Raw genomic sequence first — 23753 nt, 5'->3', positions numbered from 1 at the left:
GAGAAATGTATTATAACCAGCTTGGACAACATTTGCTGCCTTCCTTCCTTAAATAAGGACTCTAATTGACACCTGTTTTTCCCAGAATGACCTCTTCACACTGCTATTATTTTGAACACACTATTATAATTTTGAACAAGCCTCAATTAGTGATTCAATTACGGTACATAGAATCAGCAGCATGCATGCCATGACTGTTGGTTTTCTATTACTCTAATACACCTACTAGTAAATTATTTTCCGAGTAGAAATATAATTTCTACCAATAACAGTGATTGATCAGGTTAGTGGTGTAGACTGCTATTATTATGAACACAACTGTACATGGGGCAAATAAATGCTGGACCCAGGGCTGCCATTAGAAATCACAGGGGCACCATACATTAGGTCCTGATGGTTAAAAACAAGCACAGATGGGAACCCTTCAATATACTCAAGTAAGGCTGTAAGGAAGTAGCTCATGCCCAAATTGGTAACATCATTGATGGTTTCTGTTACACAAGCTTATTTTTCAATGGTGACAATTAATTCCAATTTAAACTTTTTGATTATGCTCATGGTCTCATGATCACTGTTTGATCTGCAATGAAAATACACCAGCAGAGATTACCATCATTCTGCTAAGGAAGATGTTTCCTCCAAGGCCCAAGTATAAGGACATGTATCATATTAATGCACAGCTAAACCCAAGTACATGTTTAAAAAAGCCTTTATGTCTAAGATTCCTCAATTTCACCTGGCCCTAGTTTACACAAACATTTTTTGGTTTGGTTAGATTGGTATAAGAGGCGCTGATGGCGGCAGATACTGTTGGCAACCAAACAAAATGTATAGAAGCCACCAATGCCACTGTAAAAAAAAAAAACCCCTGCATCATTGCATCACAGTTATGACCAGATAAAACAATAAGAATGTAAGGGGGACCTATCGGCTCCCAACGGGGAAGTCAGGACCAAGGAGGAAGCCTTTAGGGTCAGAGTTCAGATTCTAGGTACAGGCAAGGGTTAAGGCGAATACAAGGTCAAAGTCCAGTCAAGGTTCAATGGCAGGCGGAAAGGGTCAGAATCAAAGTCCAGGCAGGGTTCAAAGTCCAGAATAACTACAATAAAGCACCCAGGAATGCTAATAAACAGATCCTATAATTTGGCAGTGATGGAGAGTACTGGGCGCACTTTTATTTTGAATTTTGGTGCCAATTGCCTCTCCTTTGGGGCGACTAATCTCCCCGAACTGCTTCCCCGTGTCGTCCGTCTGCTTCAATGAAAAAACGCCTGCGCCAATGCACTTGCAGTGCTTCTATTTCTGAAGTCGCCCAAAGTTTCCTCACGAGTAAGCAGACATGGGGAAGCAGTTCAGGGACAGTCCCTCTTTTGACAGCTCAACCTGCAGTCCCTCATTTGTACTGAAAAGTCCTGTTTCTCTCTGCACTGAGCAGCCAGAAAAAGAAACAAAGTTTGTAAATTAATTGGCTTTTGGCAGAGAGCCCAGAACAACCAGAGCAGCTGATAAGATACTTTTGTAACAATTTCAAGATAAGCAAATAAGTAATTGTAACAATATAAGATAACAGGTCCCTTGGGAAAACTGTGACTTGCAGATTAAAGGGCAATTCACCTTCATTAGTAAAACTGTACTAACTTGAAAAAAAAACAGAAATATGTTCAAACTTTTTTGAAATTTTGTAAAATGAACATGGTAATTAAAGGGTGTGTGGTTACATAAATGGGCGTGGTTATACAATTTCCATCTTTTTATTCACAAAATGTTGGGAGGTATGCTCTAAGTAGAAAATATAAACGAGTCTGAGGAAATGTTGGGTGATTAGAATGAGTGGAGAAAGGACATGGCAACACTACTAGCAGCTTCCGATTGCGTAACAATGAGCTACGCCGCTTCCCCTCGTCACTCTCACTAGGCGGCTACGTAATGCGTCACCACGTAATCATGACGCCACATTCTCGCGTGATGAGACTTGTGGCGTCGGGATTTTCTGCAAGACAGGAGACGAGAAGCTTTGAGTTAACAGCTTTGCCGGAGGTGTAAGTAGCGAGCGGGGACCGCGGGTTGTGTTAGGAAAAGCTGGACTGTTGGACAGTGTGCTCATACTTGTAGTAGTCGGGCCCCCTGCTGCCACAGGGCTGCAGACAGGGACTGGGAGGGAGGGTGCCTGCATGTTCTTTGCCTTAAACATCTTACTGTACCGCTCGTTCTGTCACAGAAGTTGTAGTCCCGGTAGAGCTGCTGAGGGATTGGTTAGACTAGTCGTTGTATGAATGCACAGTATGTATCTATTCCATAAGTGTCTGGATGTAGTGTCAGACTAGTCCTCTAGTGATACTACTGCTTGCTCTCTCCTGCTCATCCAATCATTTATCATTTCTATATCTGGATGTAAACAAAGAGGAGAAATGGTGGGAAGAACATGCGATAAGATGATTCTTTTCGATTTTATGAAGTGGTACTTGCTGGCTGGTTGCTATGGGTTACTGCACTGGTTGCTATGGGTCCTGTGTGGACTTGCAGCGTACAGGAGGCTCTGCTGGCAGTACACGTGGTTGTAATGCAATTAAAGGAACATAATAAAAACTGTGTAAATAGATAGGCTGTGCAAAATAAAAAAGGTTGCTAATATAGTTAGTTAGCCAAAAATGTAATGTATAAAGGCTGGAGTGACTGGATGTCTAACATAATAGCCAGAACACTACTTCCTGCTTTTCAGCTCTATAACTCTGAGTTAGTCAGCGACTTGAAGGGGGGCCACATGGTACATATCTGTTCAGTGAGTTTGCTATTGATACTCCGTATTTAGCTCAGATTCAAAAGCAACAGATATGACCCATATGGCCCTCCCTCAAGTCTCTGATTGGTTACTACCTGGTAACCAGGGTAACTAGTCAATAGAAGCCAAGAGTGCGGCAAAGCAGGAAGTAGTGTTCTGGCTATTATGTTAGACATCCAGTCACTCCAGCCTTTATACATTACATTTTTGTCTAACTATATAAGAAACATTTTTCTAATTGGGAGCAATGCTCACGAGCCACTGGTTGGGGATGACTGTTCTATAGCCTGCGTTGGAAGCTTTAACTGATATATTTTCTAAGAAGTCCTTTTGTTATCGATTTATTAAAGGATGGAGAGCTTGTTTGCATTTTTTTCTATGGCTTGAGAATCCTTGTGTAGTTGATGGTCTACTACAATGATTTCCAGTTCCACATTATAAACAGCCACGGCTGCATTTTTAGCTTCTTAGGGTAAGGGCACACCTGGAGATTCTTTGGGGCGACTAATCTCCCCGAACAGCTTCCGCCTGGTAGAATGCAAAATTGGCTGCAGCATGGTACTCGTATCGCTTCGTTTTCCCGAAGTTGCCTCTCGAGTAAACTTCGGGCGACTTTGGAAATGAAGTGCCGCGAGTGCATTGCTAGAGGTGATTTTTTTCATTTTAGTAGGGGGAAGGCAGTTCAGGAGATTGTCGCCTCAAGAAGAGGCGATTAGTCGCCAGGCGACTAAATCTCCCCGAATCTACCCGTGTGCCCCTGCCCTTAACATAAAAGCTGTTGTGTAGCCATTCTCTCTTTGGCTTTTTGTAAAAGTTGATTGGGGTGCTTTTTTTTACATTATCACCAGTTTAAGGTATTCTAGTAATACCCTGTATCTTTCATGCAGTTCTATAAGGTGGATTTATAAATAGTGTTGCATTACTATAATTCAGTTTTTAACATCACAGCTGCATAACTAATATTGCTTGGTTTACACCAAATAGCCAGTGGGAGCAGTCTCTTTGCTTCAGTGTTACTCTTGTACATTGAAGATAAAAGCTTTTTAATTTAAGTGATACAAAAAAAGGCCTTCTTTACTAAGAGTGTGTGAAATGCTAGTTGCAAAAACAAACTAGAATCAGTATTGTTGCATCTATATTTTAGCTTCTCTGTTTATTTCACTTAGCTTGGTTTTAGGAAAGAATCCGAAGATTCCTTCTGACCCAAGAAAGATATTTTATGTGCCATCCATTTACTGGTAATATCTTTATTTACTAAATGTGCAAAAAAAAAAAAAACTGTGTTAATGACTGGCTATAAATATATCCCCAAAAAGAGGGGTATAAGCCAGCTGCTTCCTTCTAAAGATGCCAAAGGTGGCTAAAGATGCTTGTCATGGGTCTATTGGTATAGTCAGCTATAGCAAGGATCAGGCTATGCAAAATTGAGAGGGTTTTAACAGCAGGGGGTAGGGCTGAGTTGTATAAATAGTCAAGCCCATGGGATATCGCATATGACTCCTGTTGTATTCCATACTATATGCTGCACCATGATATTATAACAGCCTATCACTGAATGCATGATGATTGTAGCCAGTCTCTAAAGCTGACCTGTGCCTCAGAGTACAATTATTAGGGCTTTTTTTTTTTTTTAAAGTTTTTTTATTTTTTTCCGCTAAGAAGGGAAACTGAATCTACTGCATGTTTGTTTCTTTCCAGCCAGGTAGATAATCCAATTACCAGAACAAAGTTAATCCTCCCATTATTATTTTTATTATTGTCATAGGCAAAGTTGCATTTGAACCAGATTGTGTGTAAGTAAAGCTGTAACCAATTCTCATGTTCAGTAGCGGACCTCATGGGTATGGGACCTCTTGTTCTCACTGAAGAGTTAGTGGTTGACCTATCAGGTGTATAAGGAATATTTATTCTATCTGGCAAATGTAAACCTTAGCTTTGTAGACAACAAGTTATTATTTGACCCAGTTAAAATTTTCTTTCTGAAAGGTCAGAGTTTTTTCTACAAACATTTTTACTGACTCATTTTGGCAGCAACAGTACTCTTGCTGTAGAAGAACATGGTTTTTAAAGATAACTGTCATTAAAGGCTGTAATAATATTATCTTCTAAAGCCCTGCTTTATGAAATTTCCTTTTACTGGCGATTTAAGTTGTTTACAAAGGTCTGGTACCTACATAGAATTGTATGAAAAATAAAAATGAACATTTGCATCTTCAGAATTTTATGTACATATCTGTAGTGTTGTAAATCATAATTTTAAAGGTCTAAATTCTGTATCTCTCCTGTTACATACCCTGCTTTTGAAAGTAGGTAGTTTTAATTTAATTACAGTTGCAAAATAATTGTTCTGTAAGAATGCTGCCCATCTTGACTTCTCAGTCATTTCATTATCTTACATAGGGAGATTACTGTTTTGTTTTGCCAATATTACAATAGGTAAACTTCATAAAAGTGGAAATAGAAATGGCTTTAGAATCTGGGTTTGTTTACACATCCAGTGTTGATTATATGCACAACAGATGGAGTTACATGTCATGCACCATGCAAGATTGTGATTGGAGGATTTATTTACATTAAAGAGATACTGACACCAGAAAATAACCTTTTTTGTATTTGTCATGATTTATAATTTTGCCATAAAAGTATTTGCCTGATGCTTTTGCATTACCTTTCTTACCCCCGTGTTCCTCTAGGAGGGAGCTGCCATATTTGTGCAGCAATAGTCTGTTCGCATTAGAAACTCTTAATGCACGAGTAAACATTTAAATTAAGTATATGTAAAATTGATGAGGGGCTAGTCTAAGAAATTTTGCAGTGCACATTCATTATTTATTTTGTTTTTATTCCAAGATATTAAGGGAAATCTGTGCTGTTAATAGGAATGACTTTTGTTACAACGGCGCCACCTGCTGGTCAGTTTCCAACCAGTCTGGCCACCGAGTTGCCAAGGAAGTTGTCATGAAAAAGAAAGCGGCTGCTCTGATGTTCTTCTGCTTAGAAAAAAATTAAAAAGCTTTGTCAAATCAGGAGGAGAATGTTTGTTTCTGCAGGATACAGCCTACAGCATCTGTGCAGTCTGTTTGTAGAACACATTGATATATTGCAAATAGTGTAAATAGAGCTTACTGAAATAATGTTTTAACTATGGGTATGGGATCCATTATCTGGAAACCCGTTAACCAGAAAGTTCCAAATTACAGAAAGGCTGGCTCACATAGACTCCATTATAACCAAATAATCCAATTTTAAAACAGTACCTTGTACTTGATCCCAATTAACATATAAATAATCCTTAATGGAAGCAGCATATTGGGTTTATTTAATGTTTATATGATTTTACCCATCACAGTTACCTGTTTCTTCAAAAAGTATGAATAAGTGTCATTTTCTATGCTGACATCCAGCTGTTTAACAGTTCTTCTCTTTCTGCATCATTTATAATCCCGGCAGGGAAGGAGGAACTAAACACTGATGTTACAAATTGAAATAACTTCTCCACAGTTTACAGACAGCATGCAGGAACTACATAACCCACAATGCATTGCACTGGGATGTTCCATTGCTTATTGAGATCACGTGTGCACGGAATTGTGGGGTTTGGTGGATGCAGGCTGAGGACAGCTGGCTGTTGATACAAAGTAGCAGTAGTCAGTCAGCTCAGCAAACGAGAGATCTGCAGTGGGCTAGGCTAAGGGAACTGTTCCAAACCATTAAAAATCATGAAAAGTCTGCATATTCTTCAATTGATATATATTGCAAAGTTGCTTGAAATTACTTTTACTTTTCAAAAAGCTTACGTTATGTCTTTGTGGAGTTCCCCTTTACGGTTTGAAGATCCAAATTACGAAAATATCCATTATTCCAAAAAAAACCCAGGTTCCGAGCATTCTGGATAACAGGTCCCATACATGTACTAGAGATTGCTGCTCAGTACAGGGAAAGCCAGTGGTTTGGGGGAAAATCTACTTACTTAAAGGGATACTGTCATGGGAAAAAATATTTTTTTCAAAATGAATCAGTTAATGGTGCTGCTCCAGCAGAATTCTGCACTGAAATCCATTTCTCAAAAGAGCAAACAGATTTTTTTATATTCAATTTTGAAATCTGACATGGGGCTGGACATATTGTCAATTTCCCAGCTGCCCCAAGTCATGTGACTTGTGCTCTGATAAACTTCAATCACTCTTTACTGCTGTACTGCAAGTTGGAGTGATATCACCCCCCTCCCTTTTCCCCCCCAGCAGCCAAACAAAAGAACAATGGGAAGGTAACCAGATAGCAGCTCCCTAACACAAGATAACAGCTGCCTGGTAGATATAAGAACAACACTCAATAGTAAAAACCCATGTCCCACTAAGACACATTCAGTTACATTGAGAAGGAAAAACAGCAGCCTGCCAGAAAGCATTTCTCTCCTAAAGTGAAGGCACAAGTCACATGACCAGGGGTAGCTGGGAAATTGACAAAATGTCTAGCCCCATGTCAGATTTCAAAATTGAATATAAAAAAATCTGTTTGCTCTTTTGAGAAATGGATTTCAGTGCAGAATTCTGCTGGAGCAGCACTATTAACTGGTTCTTTTTGAAAAAAAATTTTTTTCCCATGACAGTATCCCTTTAACAGTAAGCGGGAGCTCTGATAAATGATTGTGTACCAGTATGCACCACTGCAGTAAGACTCTGGTGCTTTTTTTTGTTACTGCATACATTGACATATGTAATTCAAATAGAATTCAACTTGAAATTGTAATTTTCATCAATGAACAATTGCTCGCTGTAGCCTGCAGAAATGGCTCTTTCTGTATTCACAGTACTGTAAGGGCCACCTGCAATTTTTAAAAGCAATACTTGTGTTTCCATAGGTAAATTAATCTAAAACAAGCCAGATGTCGTAATTTATAATCATTGTTACAGCAGTCCTAGCCGTGTTTGTAAATGTAATCTGATGCACAGAATTGATTTATTTTGCTTTTAGTTCTATTGTGGGCTTCATTGCTACTGTTTACTCTTCTTATTGATCACATACTGCTTAATTATATTAGGGTGATGTCACACATGGCGTCTAGATGGCCACAATCTTGACACCAAGGAACCCACAACAATAAGGCTAATGTCAGACTTCGGTGCTAAAATGTGAAAGTTTGTATTTCAGCACCGAAATCAGCAACATGTAGAAGCACCCAGGCCAATGAAATGGTTCCGTGTGCAGGCAAAGAAGGGGCAGATATATTTGGGTAGGGGCGAAATGTATCCGCTAGCCAAGAAGCACCACATTTGGCATTAGCCTAACCCCTGGAATTGCTAACAGCTTATCTCCATGATTCTCTGTGCAGATCTATACACTAAAGGTGGCCATAGACGTAACAATTACAATTTTTCTTGGAAAAGATCTTTCCAAGAAAGATCGTTCGTTTCAATACACACGTGTAGAGCTGAATCGTCAGATATACAGGTAGATATACGGGAAGAAACAATAGAATTCTACCTGTATCTGACGATTCAGCACTAACAATGGGCGATGTTTGGGTCCCTTCAAAGGCACCCGATCAAAATTTTCCGTCCAGCCCGATCGACGAGCCGACCGATATCCAAGTCTTCTGCCGATATCGGTCGGCTCTTTTTCCACCATACACGCAACGAATATCGGGCGAAAATTCGTTTCGTACGATATTATCTGTGCATCTATGGCCACCTTAAGGGGCACATTAACTATGGGTCGAATATCGAGGGTTAATGAACCCCCGATATTCGACTATCGTAGTAAAATCCTTCCACTTCGAATATTGAAGTCAAAGGATTTACCGCATTTCGTTCGATCGAAGGAAAAATCGATTTTCCTTCGATCAGAAATAACTTAAAGGGATACTGTCATGGGAAAAAAAAATTTTTTCAAAATGAATCAGTTAATAGTGCTGCTCCAGCAGAATTCTGCACTGAAATCCATTTCTCAAAAGAGCAAACAGATTTTTTTTAGATTCAATTTTGAAATCTGACATGGGGCTAGACATTTTGTCAATTTCCCAGCTGCCCCAAGTCATGTGACTTGTGCTCTGATAAACTTCAATCGCTCTTTACTGCTGTACTGCAAATTGGAGTGATATCACCCCCCTCCCTTCTCCCCCCCAGCAGCCAAACAAAAGAACAATGGGAAGGTAACCAGATAACAGCTCCCTAACACAAGATAACAACTCTCTGGTAGATCTAAGAACAACACTCAATAGTAAAACCCATGTCCCACTGAGACACATTCAGTTACATTGAGAAGGAAAAACAGCAGCCTGCCAGAAAGCATTTCTCTCCTGAAGTGCAGGCACAAGTCACATGACATGGGGCAGCTGGGTAATTGACAAAATGTCTAGCCCCATGTCAGATTTCAAAATTGAATATAAAAAAATCTGTTTGCTCTTTTGAAAAGTGGATTTCAGTGCAGAATTCTGCTGGAGCAGCACTATTAACTGATTCCTTTTGAAAATTTTTTTTTTTCCCATGACAGTATCCCTTTAAGGAATAATGTCATGGGAAACTTTATTTTTTTCAAAATGAATCAGTTAATAGTGCTGATCCAGCACAATTCTGCACTGAAATCCATTTCTCAAAAGAGCAAACAGATTTTTTTATATTCAATTTTGGGGCTAGACATATTGTCAGTTTCCCAGCTGCCCCCAGTCATGTGACTTGTGCTCTGATAAACCTCAATTACTCTTTACTGCTGTACTGCAAGTTGGAGTGATATCACCCCCTCCCTTCCCCCCCCCCACCAGCAGCCAAACAAAAGAACAATGGGAAGGTAACCAGATAGCAGCTCCATAACACAAGATAACAGCTGTCTGGTAGATCTAAGAACAACACTAAATAGTAAAAACCCATGTCCCACTGAGACACATTCAGTTACATTGAGAAGGAAAAACAGCAGCCTGCCAGAAAGCATTTCTCTCCTAAAGTGCAGGCACAAGTCACATGACCAGGGACAGCTGGGAAATTGACAAAATGCTTAACTGATGCATTTTGAAAAAAACATGTTTTCCCATGACAGGATCCCTTTAGAAAGCCTATGGGGAAGGTCCCCATAGGCTAACATTGATGCTCGGTAGGTTTTAGGTGGCAAAGTAGGTAATCAAGACAGTACTTCGACTATTGAATGGTCGAATAGTTGAAAGATTTTGTAGTTCGATTCGTTCGAGTCGTGGTTCGAAATTTGAAGTTTTTTTCATTCTAATCCTTCACTCGAGCTAAGTAAATGTGCCCCCAAATGTGGCCATACACTATGGGGTAAATTTATCAAAGAGTGAAGTTCCGCCACTAGAGTGAAATTCCGTAGCTCTCCATTCATTTCTATGGGATTTTGAAAGGCGTATTTATCAATGGGTGAAAGTGAAATTTCACCCTTTGATAAATACGCCTTTAAAAACCCCATAGAAATGAATGGGAAGTGGCGGAATTTCACTCTAGTGGCTGAACTTAACTATTAACTTCACTCTTTGATAAATATACCCCTATAAGATCCTCTCGTTTGGCAAGGTTGCCAAACGAGTGGATCTTAACCCACTAACGGCTGGGTGATATCAGGTGAATCTGAACGTTCTGCCCCGGATCGAACTATATTGGCAGTTTTAATCAGCCTGTGTATTAAGGGGCTGATTTATCAACTTTCAGGGGCAAATTTATTAAGGGTCGAATTGAAAATTCAGATTTTCACTTTTTTTTAATCGTCAAAACTCTCAAATTCGACTTGTGAATTATACATACTTGATTCGAATTTCTAGATTTATCACGCTCTGGCCCTTTAAAAATTTGAATTAGACTATTCGCCACCTAAAACCTCCTGCGTTCATTTATAAGTCAATGGGAGAGGTCCAGGCACCAATTTGGACATATTACTAGCCTTCCTAACGTCGAGTTTAGTCAAATTTGATTAGAGTTTTCAAGTCAGTAAAATGCGTGCGAGTTTTATATATTCTATTTTTTTAATAAATAACCCTCCAATTTTGATTATATTCAGATATAATAGAGTTTAAAAAAAAACTCACATTAATTTGAAATTCAACCTTTAATAAATGTGCCTCTCAGACTAATTTTTTTAACGTAATTCAATTTTTTAAAACTCACAATTATTGTTTCTACTCGAATGTTCAATATTTAGTAAGCACAAAAAACTCCAATATAAAGATTTGGCATCTTAAGGGTGCACATTTGATGTAAAAGTCAATAGGAGTTGTTCTAGCAAAATGTAAGTGAATCTTTTTCAATCTGGGTTTTGTAGATTTTTATTTATTTTTTTTGAGAGTTTGTAGACTAATTGAAAATGATGAGTAGAATGCAAATTCACTGTGTTCAAGTTTTATTTCGTGTTTTTATTTAATTACTTTTTAAATAAAGAAGCACACACTCCAGTTACGTCTAAGTTTGAAAGTTTATTTGAATGACAAAAAAAACCTAAAATTCACAAATTTGTATTTTGCTACATATGCCTCTAACATCAACTGATTTAATGCATCCCAATCCTTGGGTGGTTTGGTAAAAGAAGACATCCAAATAAATATAATAATTTATTTCTATAAAAAAAAAATAATTTGCCACTCTCAGGCTAGCCATTTCTGCTGGTTGCTTTCCCGGGCTGTGGGCTGGAGCTATTTAGGCTTTGCATTGTATAATATCTGTCAATAACTTGTGGTTGGGTAGACCGCTGCTAATAAGGTATGATTTTTAAAGGGACCAGTTCTTTGCAGCCTAGATGTAAAGGGGAAAAATGTCATATTTTTGAAAATATCCGATACATTTTAAATAAATTTATTTTCAAACGGATACATTAGGCAATACATTACTCAGGGCTTTTCTTCAGCTACCTGACTTGTGCTTTGGCTGAAGTCCTTCAAATTGATGGTAGACCCTTCCCTACCAAATGATATGGCAGGTAACAAGAGAATAGCTCTCCCTAAAATCTCTGCATTAGCTTGTACAGTAAAGTCCATACATACACTTGTAAATAATGGTACAGTGACTTCCAAGAGCAATATTCCTATTTTCTAAATATATTATAAAAGGAGATGTAGAAGGAACTGACACCTCAAATACAGAGGGGGTAGTTGGAACTGTACCCCCTAAAAATGTTACAGTGGAAGGGGGTGAAATGCATCTTAAAGTGATTCTGTCATGATTTTTATGATGTAGTTTTTATTTCTAAATTACACTGTTTACACTACAAATAATTCACGGTACAATATAAAATGTAATTCCTGATCATGTGCTTCCAGAAAGAGCCAGCTTTCTGACAGGCTGTTGTTTCTCCTACTAAATGTGGGACCTGGATTTTACTATTGAGCGCTGTTCTTAGATCTACCAGGCAGCTGTTATCTTGTGTCAGGGAGCTGCTATCTCGTTACCTTCCTATTGTTCTGTTGTTAGGCTGCTGGGGGGGAAAGGGAGGGGGATGATATCACTCCAACTTGCAGTACAGCAGTAAAGAGTGACTGAAGTTCATCAGAGCACCTGTTACATTACTGGGGGCAGCTGGGAAACCTACAATATGTCTAGCCCCATGTAAGTTTTCAAAATTAAATATAAAAACATCTGTTTGCTCTTTTGAGAAATGGATTTCAGTGCAGAATTCTGCTGGAGCAGCACTATTAACTATTCATTGATGCCTTTTGAAAAAAACTTTTTCCCCCATGACAGTATCCACACACCAGACATCACCTTACTATTCTAAAAAAAAAACAAAAAAAACATGTTGCCTAAAGGCAGTTTGTTTTCTAGTGGTCAAAATTAGCTAAGAAATATTCTGCACTGATCAGTATGCATAAATACACCAACTAGTCACAGATGTGAAAATTTCACAGAGCAGGAGAAATAGAGAGGGGAAAAAACTATGTTGTATACTACAAAGAGATAAAAATCAAATGGCTGAAACAGTATCTAAAAGAACTAGCATGCTGGCTGTTTCTGGAGACACGGGATCAGTTATAATGAACTAGATGTCTGCCTACACACCATTGTTAAAGGAGAAAAAATGGTAGAATGGACTATTTGACAGTCATACAGTGTTTCTATTGGCTGATTTATTGGGCTAGTAAGGTGAGATCACTATTATTTATTATTAATTTTATAGTGCTGACACATTTATGTGACACTCTACTGATATTATTCATCAATCACATCAATCCCAATTGGAGCTTGCATTCTAAAGTTCCTGTCGCATTCATTTTGGTGAATTTAATTGGAAGCCATAAGTCTGTAGGTGTCTGGTAATCAAATACAGATCCAAATTTCAATCTTAAGCTCCCCATAGACGCGACGATTCTTCTTGCCGAACGACCGATTTTAGGGAAGCCCGACCAATCCTTCGAAATTATGGTGCGGTTAGTGGGATTCGAACGATCGTACATCTTACGATTTTTCGTCCGACATCTGTCAGGAAATTGATCGGCCAGGTCATATAATCTTTGTCGGTCCCAGTGCAGTCTATCTATGTTTGCAGGGCCAAGCAGGCAGCTCCCCTTTGTTTTCCTGGCAAATTGGTCTTTTTAGTTGATGGTAAATTCGTACGATCGTTCCGAGAAGATCGTGGTCTCACGATCAGGATCTGATCTTTTAAAAATCTCAACATCTATGGCCAGCTTTATCCAAAACAAAAAAAAAAAAAGGAGAAACAAACAAAAAAACATTTCCAATATGCCTCAAAGGGTATCCCACATTTTTAGCCTATTGCACTGGTAACAAAATGCTCAGAATCAGCCCATTTTCCAAAACTGTGATATACTGGCCACAACCTATCTGCTTAGAAGATTATGAATTTAGTGACAGCCTAGAAATTGTATAATTTGATTTCCTTGCCTTGTTATCTGGCGTGTTTGCATCAAGCTGTTAAAAACAGAACTGTTTTCATATTACTTTACACTAAGGTGAACATAGAAATTATAGGTGTTTTAAAGTAGCTTTAGAACAGAGTATAAATCACGGCTGCAAGATAAATACAGTGTACTGGGCTGATAATAGCAATGAGCTGCTAAGACCCTACTTGTATTAGTATTTTCCTACCCTAATTACTGTGGTACATCTTGCTTCCCCTTGATTTTTATGTTGTTAACTGTATTCAATGGCATAAGTCTGCATGACGTTGCATCTCCTGCAGTCTGCCTGGGAAGTGCCACTTGGCGTTTCAGAAACCATGCAATGGTTGACATTGAAATTATAGGTGTTTTGAGGATTTAACACTTTATTTAATACTCGTACATGGCTGTCCTCTTTAATCTGAAGCAAAGAATGACTCCTTAAGAGGCGGGGAGGTAAAGCACAGCTTTGTTACCTTTGGTTGTACAGGTATGGGATCCGTTATCCAGAAACCCATTATCCAGAAAGCTCCGAATTACGGAAATGCCGTTTCCCATAGACTCCATTATAATGAAATAATCCAAATGATTTCCTTTTTCTTTGAAATAACAAAACAGTATCTTCTACTTGATCCCAACTAAAATATAATTAATCCTTATTGGAAGCAAAACCAGCTCTTTGGGTTTATTTAGGGGCAAATGTATCAACGGTCGAATATCGAGGGTTAATTAACCCTCGATATTCGACTGGGGAATTAAAATCCTTCGACTATCGAGTCGAAGGATTTTGCGCAAATAGTTTGAGCGATCGAAGGAATAATCGTTCGATCGATGATTAAATCCTTTGAATCGAACGATTCGAAGGATTTTAATCCATCGATCGAAGGATTATCCTTCGACCAAAAAAAGATAGCCAAGCCTATGGGGATCTTCCCCATAGGCTAACATTGACTTTGGTAGCTTTTAGGTGGCGAACTAGGGGGTCGAAGTTTTTTCTTAAAGAGACAGTACTTCAACTATCGCATAGTCGAACGATTTTTAGTTTGAATCATTCGATTCGAAGTCGTGGTCGAAGTAGCCAAAAAACACTTTGAAATTCGAAGTTTTTTTCCTTCTATTCCTTCACTCGAACTCAATGAATGGGCCCCTTAATGTTTACATGATATTCTAGTAGACGTAAGGTATGAAATGGAAAATGGATCTTTCCATAATTTGGAAATCATTTTCATACCTTACGTCTACTAGAATATCATGTAAACATTAAGCCCCATGTCCCAAGCATTCCGGATAACAGGTCCCATACCTGTTCAGCCGTATTCTGAGTGTTAACCTTTTAAAAGCCACAAAACGTGGCACCTTTTCCTTTCCCACAATGAAAGTTCAGCAACATACTGTAGATGTTCTGTGCCATTGTCCCTTTGATTTGTGGCTCTTGGGAGCACTGCTTATCTTTCCTACATTTGCTATAGAGCTGGGCCCTTCTGTGAAAAACATGTGCTCCATTAGGTGCTTATTCCATTACATATATGAATGGGGGAGCACTCGTATATGGACTGCTCAAAAACCACTTGATTGTAAGCCCAATATGGGTCTTTTCATTTTGGTGACTGATGCTATGTACATTATAGTTCCTTTTAAATGCATTCACATCACACAGCGTTCAACAAATGGGTTTGACATTGTGGGGGTTATTTACTAAGGTATATTGAGAAAAATTCGGGGTTTTTTAACGTTGACGATAAATTCGGAATTTATTAAAGCATCACGATATGTTCGGACGGGTTTCACGAAAAATTCTGACTTTTTACAATTTTTTACTGTAAACATCAGAGGTTGACGCTGAAAACATCGTGCCTTCAGTAAAGACATCGAAATTCAATTTCAATTCGGACTGTAAAGTACCGTATATACTCGAGTATAAGCCGATCCGAGTATAAGCCGAGGTACCTAATTTTACCTACAAAAACTGGGAAAACTTATTGACTCTAGTATAAGCCTAGACACAACTACAGCCCTGTCTCCCAGCAGCGCACATTCCGCCAAATCGACCCCCCCAGCGATCAACCGGACTTCTTTGCAAAGTTGATGGTGACAGAGAATTGCCAAACGGATTACTGTGTGCATTGTCCCACTGTCCCACTACCATGTGCAGAGGGTGCTGTGTGATATTCCCATCACTGTTTATCCTTCATATAACCAACAGAGGGTGCTGTGTGATATTGCAGTCACTGTTATTCTTTCATATAACCAACAGAGGGCGCACTGTTATTCTTTGACATAACCAACAGAGGGCGCTGTGTGATATTGCAGTCACTGTTATTCTTTGATATAACCAACAGAGGGCGCTCTGTTATTCTTTCATATAACCAACAGGGCATTGTGGGATATTGCAGTCTCTCCCCAAGTGAACTGTTGGTATAGGAATGATTAAAAGTGACTGCAATCTCAGCTACTCGGGTTGGGTACCGCTGACCCGAGTATAAGCCGAGGTAGACTTTTTCAGCACATTTTGGATGCTGAAAAACTCGGCTTATACTCAGGTATATACGGTAAAATAAAAAACATGGTAGGTTTGAGCTGTCGAAGACGAAGGGGAATTGAAATCACTATTTTTGTGATTTTTTTAAAATCCAATTTTATTCTAAATTTAAATTAGCCTTTCCTTTACACACTGAAACAGGTTTTTTTAATTTTAGACAAGATTATTTAAAGAGATATTGATGCTCAAATGTCCAAATGCACTTTTTAAAGGGGACGTGGGGCTAATATATGAGACCTCGCTTTTTAAAGGGGAAGTGAGGCTAATATATGATATCTAATTTTTTAAAGGGGAAGTGAGGCTAATATATATCTAACTTTTTAAAGGGGAAGTGAGGCTAATATATGAGATTCCACTTTTTAAAGGGGAAGTGAGGCTAATATGAGACCTCACTTTTTAAAGTGAAGTCAGGCTTGCCCTGCATGTGTGAAATCCCATAGCCCGTGTTTCTACCAATGATTGGCTACTTATTGACTGAAGCAATATCTTTTACCAAGATATTTTACACCTTCTTGCCTTTCATAGGCTTGAAATAATTATCATCATTACCCAAAGTAAATAAAACATGAAACATTTTCAAGTGTAAGTATTTTAGGAAATATATCAAGAAATATTCCAAAACATCCAACAAGATGTATTTCTGACAAAGGAATATTTTATGAGAAAATGTATAAAAGAATTGCACAAGAAATAGAAATAGGTACCCTAGGTATAGGGCACATCATAAACCTGGTCTGAGCTTTCATTATATCCTCTAATGGGCCTTGACCACTAAAGGTCAGTGCTTTAGAAAAGGTTACTCAGTTGCCAGCAAACACTTTTACTTCATGAGAGATTTGATGAGGCACAACAGCCAGGTGAGGGTAACAAGACACGACTCCTTTTGAACATACACAGTATGTAAAAATATAAAACATCACAAACAATACTTAACATTAAAGGGATCCTGTCATCAGAAAACATGTTTTTTTCAAAACGCATCAGTTAATAGTGCATGTTTTGCATGTCTGTACACACAAATGTGCCTTTTAACACAAAACTTGCCCTTAAGTGCACTTAATACAATAGGCAGATATTTCAAAAGCAAAATGCAGTTCAAAAATTGTGTTTGAGCACAGCACAAGATCAGGCATATAACATTCACACCATATATGGAAAGATGTTTCAGATTTAGTCAAAGAAACTGAATTTGGCATGTTGCAAGTATGGATGAAACATTTGCTTCTCTTGTGCATGTATGTTCAAGGAGGCCAACACACAGGTCTAGGCAAATTAGTAATCGGCCAAACACACTATAAGAGTAATTAGATGTTATAAGTGTTTCCCAGATGTTATTGGGAAAGGGCGCCACAAGATGTTAGTATGGCGCCCCTCAGTGAGGAGAATGCAGTACTAATGGATGAGGATTTTAAAAACAGTGGGACTTGTTGTTTGGTGCTCATTCCCATCGGATCGTGTAGCAGATCGTGTGAGTCCTGAAGAGATGCATCAGTTCAGTTTGTGGTCACAGAGCGACTGGCTGAAGAAGTATAGTCGGTTGGAAAGCGACAGTAGGGACCCAGATAGGATACCTACTCTCCCTTTTTAATGGGCCCACAGACAGGGTCACATTAATGATAATTAATTTATTTCACACTCATACAGAGAGTTGTGAAATCCGGTATAAGCTTATTCAATAGTGTTTATTAACTTCAAATTTTTCTCACCGTTAAGTTAAACTGGCTCAGGTGCCAATTGCCCCGAGCCTCTCACTTAAGGAAGGGGGGAGAGAGAAAAGCCGTCCCCAACTTTGATATCCCCAATCTTCAATTTAGTATTTAGCTTACCGGATTTCTGCTGTGACCCGGGTGCAGCCGCCCCGAGTCCGTCGCCAAGAAATAAACGCCAAGTTACGATTATTGATGTATGGCAGCGCACTCCAGACCACATTCAATAGTCACCAACACCGCAGTTGCTTGTTAAAAAGATAAATTTTATTCGAACATTAGGCTAAAAAGCGTCTGAGGTCTGACGCGTTTCGTGTTCACACACTTCCTCAGAGACCTCATGCTCACTACCATGTGCACCCCTTATATTCACAAAAACCCTCCCCTTAGAATTAACATATCAATTAAGAAAATCATTAAGACAATTACTTGTACACGAATAGTTAAAAGCAATGCTACAAATGTTCAAATACTTAACATATTGTTGCTCCTACACTTCTGGTCAAAAAAAAAAATTTTGTTCCTTTCATATAAGTTATATATCATAGATTAAATTCCCAAATCATGTAACACAAATATATGTCCAATCAACTTGACATTGTATTTTGGATCACTATAAAAGACATAGTAGTTTTTTATGTATATTCTTATAGTAAATTTTAATCTTGCCAGTAGCCAAATGATATTCAGTTACTTAGTATATAGTAACTATTCAGAGCAAGTGAAAAACTTCATACTTGAAGCAATTTGGTATCTGCTAACACATAATTTCTTTCTGTTCGGAAAACAGCATTACCTCCAGAGGCGTGGTACAGCAATGGGGGCGTGTTTTGCACCCACCTATGCTAACCTCTACATGGGCTGGTGGGAGGAGAACCACGTCTTTGGGGGTAGTGATCCGAACTTAGAGAGGGTGATACTGTTTCGTCGCTACATCGATGACCTGCTATTCATCTGGGCAGGGAATAAGGATAGCTTTCAGGGTTTTGTAGAGAGCCTAACCAATGAGGAACTTAACTTGAAATTTACCAGTACATTTAATACAGAGAGTATTGTGTATTTGGATCTGTTGATTTCCACTAAAGAGCAGGAAATTGTGACTACTATATATTCTAAATTGTGCACAGGAAATTCCCTCCTACGAGCGGACTCCTGTCATCCAGGACACCTAAATAAAGGCATACCAAGAGGACAATTCCTCAGACTGCGCAGAAATTGCAGTTCTGAGGATAAATTTTTAGAGGAGTCATGCAAACTAAGGGACAAATTTCTTGAGAAAAATTATAATATGCAAATATTGCAGGCAGAATTTGAGCGTGCCCTTAATATAGATAGGAAGGAACTACTGAGAAGTAGAAAGCGGGGCAGGAGAATGGAGAGAGAAACGAAAAAAGAACAGCTTACATTAAGTATGCAGTATAGTGCACAATTTAATAGAATCAAAAATATAGTGAATAAATTTTTGCCAGTACTTCAGGTAGATAGGGACTATAAACAAATTTTGGATGCGGGAATAAGAGTAGTAGCTAGAAGGGCCCCCACAATTGGCTCAGTATTAGCACCAAGTCTTTATCAAAAAGAGACAAATAATACCACATGGTTACAAAGTATAGGGTCATATAAATGCGGAGGACCAAGATGTGTGACTTGTACAGTTCTAAAAAAATCAACACAGTTTACAAGCAGTGTAACACAAGAAACATATCAAATAAGAAATTATATTAATTGTAATACACAATCTGTAATATACTTGCTAACATGCATGAAATGTTCCAAACAGTATGTAGGATGTACAATGAGACGACTTAAGGAGAGAATTAGGGAACATCTAAATCTCGTAAGCACAGGAAACGCTTCATCACCAGTCTCGAGGCATTTTAAAGAATGTAACAATAGTAATACCAAATTGCTAATGGCCCAGGGAATAGAACGAGTAACTTTAGGACCCAGGGGTGGAGATCTGCAAGCGAAACTTCTAAAAGCAGAAGTAAGATGGATATTTAAATTGCAGACAAGACAACCCCAGGGACTAAACTCTGTATTTGACATAAATTGCTACTTTAAATAATTTAGTCACTAACATAGACTGCATGAATTGATAAGAATAACTTATAGGAGAATAACAGTGTAACAATTGGGGATCTGTGCCAGTAAAGATACAATGTAATATGTTAATAAGAAAAGTAACTGAATATCATTTGGCTACTGGCAAGATTAAAATTTACTATAAGAATATACATAAAAAACTACTATGTCTTTTATAGTGATCCAAAATACAATGTCAAGTTGATTGGACATATATTTGTGTTACATGATTTGGGAATTTAATCTATGATATATAACTTATATGAAAGGAACAAAATTTTTTTTTTTGACCAGAAGTGTAGGAGCAACAATATGTTAAGTATTTGAACATTTGTAGCATTGCTTTTAACTATTCGTGTACAAGTAATTGTCTTAATGATTTTCTTAATTGATATGTTAATTCTAAGGGGAGGGTTTTTGTGAATATAAGGGGTGCACATGGTAGTGAGCATGAGGTCTCTGAGGAAGTGTGTGAACACGAAACGCGTCAGACCTCAGACGCTTTTTAGCCTAATGTTCGAATAAAATTTATCTTTTTAACAAGCAACTGCGGTGTTGGTGACTATTGAATGTGGTCTGGAGTGCGCTGCCATACATCAATAATCGTAACCACAGACAGGGTCAGACCCCCTTCCACGCCCCTTCCCTAGCTGTTGGGCAGCACGTGGTGGTGGTAGAGGTGCAGAAGAGGGCCCAGGGATTGACCCCTTGTCAGATGAGGCAGAGGCATGCAGTGCGAGAAGAGCATGTGTGTGCCGGTCCTCACTTACCTGACGTTCACGATGTTGAGGCTCTCTTTCCAGCCTACTCTCACGCAGCTCACCAATGAGGTCTTGCCTCAACGCAGCCAATTCCCGCCTCAGGTCAACCAGATGGCCAACGATGCAAGCCATCCAGCGCCTTTGGCGGAGATATTGGCTGCGTTGCTGCGCAATTGTAGGCTGGAGTGTGTCAGGCAAGCTCGCGGAGGCCCATACAGTCCAAGGTGGTCCCTCCACAGATGACACTTCCAGCCCTTGGCGTTCATCCTGCCCACTTACCCCAGCAGCAGCAACTGTAGCAGCAGCATCTACAGAAAAAAAACTTTCATTAAAACTCAAGCTGGACTCCAAATTTTTCAGAACCATAAGGAGCTAGCAATTATTGAACTTAAAGGAGAATTCAACCCCCTAGGTGCTAAAATCCCTCCCCCCGGCCTACCTCCCCCCCTCGGGCAAATGCCCCATACTTGTTACTTACCCCTCCTTCTAGGTCCTCTCCAGCGGAGTTCATGGCAGCCATCTTCTCCCGACCGCTCTTCTTCCTGTAGTCATCTGCATTTGATGGCGCATGCGCAGTAGGAGGCATTTGCCGGTACGGAGCTACTGTGCATGCGCCCAAAAGTCACAAAGTATAGGATTTCTTTTTCGGGCAGCTTCCAAACTTAGCTCCTTCTCCTTTGCTATCCAAAATGAAAGTGCGCCAAATGTCCACCTATGCTCCTAAAATTTCCGCTGGAGGACTTCCTGTTGGATAAAAAAACAGGTAATATATAAAGGAACGTTCATTTAAATTTCACGATTTTTTCGTGGTGTTTGCAGAAATTTCACGATTTTTTTGTGAAAACGTGTATGAATAAATCGTATGATTGCTACTGAAAAATTCTGACTTTTCGGACTGCAAATACGAAATAATCGTACGATGCTTGCTATTTCATCTGGAATATTAATAAATAACCTACATTTCAGGAAATAAAAACAAAAAGTTAAAATCTGGTTCATTCGGGATAAAAGATGAGATAAATTCGGACCTTGATAAATAAACCCCTGTGTGTCCATGGGGGCTAGCCATCATTGTATACGAGGTGCAAAATCTTGAAGCAGTTTACATAATATTGTCACTAAGTTACTGCTTAATCAACAAAGTGGATTTTACAATACTGTTGCCTGGCTTGTTAAATATTATTGTGTTCAATTTTGTGTACAAAAAAAACATTATGACATGCATGAGGCTGTAATATGTGGAGATTGCGAACATAAAATCCAGAATGTTTAGCAAATGATGGTGTTCGCTTGTTTTGTTAATAAAGTCACTGTGGATTGCCTTGCTATTTTTGGGTATCATGCCATATTTACTCATTTTTGATTCTTCAGAAACTATAAGTTCTAAAAATTAAATGGTTTTGTGGGTCTTCTAAGATGGCATAAAATGACCGTCGATTTTCAGAAATTTAGTAATTTTAGTAAATAAAAAAATTCAATTTTTGTTTTCTTTACAGCTTGTTGGGTTTCTTTGATTTTTGTATTGATTTTGGATTTTGTGTTGATTCTTTGTTAAAAAAAAAGTTTTGTTTGTGATAGGTTCTTTTATGAAGCTTTGATTTTGAAAAATATAGATTGTGTGGCCATATTTTGAGAACTACAGTGTAAATTGTCCATTAGCAATCTAGAGTATATATTTCTTGAATGGCACTTTAAAAATCCTCTTGTGTGTCCTGTGAAGTATTTGATGCAAGTCTGGGGTCTCTATTAAAAAAAAAAAAAAAATTATAGATTTTTTTTTTTAGCAAGAGTCTTGTATATTATTACAGATGTGGAATTGCACACACAATCGGCAATTACAGTCTAATTTAGAAATTGAGAGGGTAAAAGATGCAAAAAAACAGGTGCCATTTGGTATGTACAAGCAAGAAGCGTTGGGGGATGCAAGGTGCTAATCTGATATATTGGGCAAGACACCCTTATATTTTAAAGTACAGGAATTACCAGCTGCTCCCCCCCAACCTGTTTTTATTAGCAAGGGGGTTTACTTCTCCTTTAAGTCTACTAGAAAATAATGTAAGCATAGGCATAAAGAATTGGCTGGTTTTGCTTCCAAAAAGGATTAATTATATCTTCGTTGGGATCAAGTAGAAGCTACTGTTTTATTATTATTATAGAGAAAAGGGAAATCATTTTTACAAATGTGGATTATTTTGATAAAATTGAGTCTATAGGAGATGGCCTTTCCATAATTCGGAGCTTTCTGGATAATGGGTTTCCGGATAACTGATCACATGCCTGTAGAAGTAAATCTTAGAAATAAAAGGTGACTACCACTTATATGTAATGTAAGTTTTATCATTAGCATATGCAAAAAATGAAAACTGTTCTATATACACATTATTTTTATTAAATAGCACTATACTTCTAGCATGGAAGGTAGTTTGTTTGCCTAAGCTGTAGTGTAAATTACTGTAAACATGGCAGCTATGTCTTTCTTATCTGCCTTCTCCAGTTGTAGACTCCTTCAGGTCATGCTGTGATCTTAAGTTTGTGGAGGCAATCTTCTCCATGGTAATGTTGTTTGTATAGAGGGGAGTGAAATAGATGCTGAGAATGCTGGTTTCATTGTTGTCTGCAGCATTTGGAGCAGTGCCATTTTCCAGGGAACAGTCCCTGTTAACAAACATATAACTTAAAACCATTTCATGAATCATAATTATTAATATGTGGGAAATAAGTAACTGTATATGATAAGTAGCTTTATAAATAACATAAAGAAAAGTTATTAAAATATCTGTTCTACCACTCTCTAACACCCCCCCCCCACTCTTAACAGTCACATAGCCCCAGTTGTAACACTCACTGACCGTTCCAAACCATCTCAATGCAACATCCACACAAGAACTATTAGAAGAGAATTTGCCTAATTGTGTAAGGATGACTACAGTTTAGTGGGAGGGGGACAAATGGTCTACCAAGGTCTTATATTAAGGTTTGTAATAGGATTTCACTAACTTTCTTTAAATGTATCCTAGTTCTACAGACACGCAAGGATTGCACATTGCTTAAAATTCAA

At 38.4% G+C, this 23753-nt stretch overlaps 1 protein-coding gene across 2 annotated transcripts in view; it reads left to right on the top strand.

The window, feature by feature from the left end:
- The first annotated feature begins 1907 nt into the window (after nt 1-1907).
- The window catches only part of rnf44.S (ring finger protein 44 S homeolog), a 53039-nt gene continuing 31193 nt past the window's right edge, over nt 1908-23753 (top strand). The window contains exon 1 of one of the 2 annotated variants that reach the window (XM_018256092.2): nt 1908-2039. In XM_018256092.2, the coding sequence (XP_018111581.2) occupies nt 1927-2039 (113 nt within the window). In that variant the 5' untranslated portion in view covers nt 1908-1926. The remainder of the gene's footprint in view (nt 2040-23753) is intronic. The other variant, XM_018256095.2, reaches the window with a different exon arrangement.

The sequence above is a fragment of the Xenopus laevis genome, chromosome 3S (assembly GCF_017654675.1).
Source record: "Xenopus laevis strain J_2021 chromosome 3S, Xenopus_laevis_v10.1, whole genome shotgun sequence".
Classification (NCBI taxonomy): Eukaryota; Metazoa; Chordata; class Amphibia; order Anura; family Pipidae; genus Xenopus; species Xenopus laevis.
Note: the sequence above shows the minus strand (reverse complement) of the source record. Positions and strands in the feature narration are given on the sequence as shown.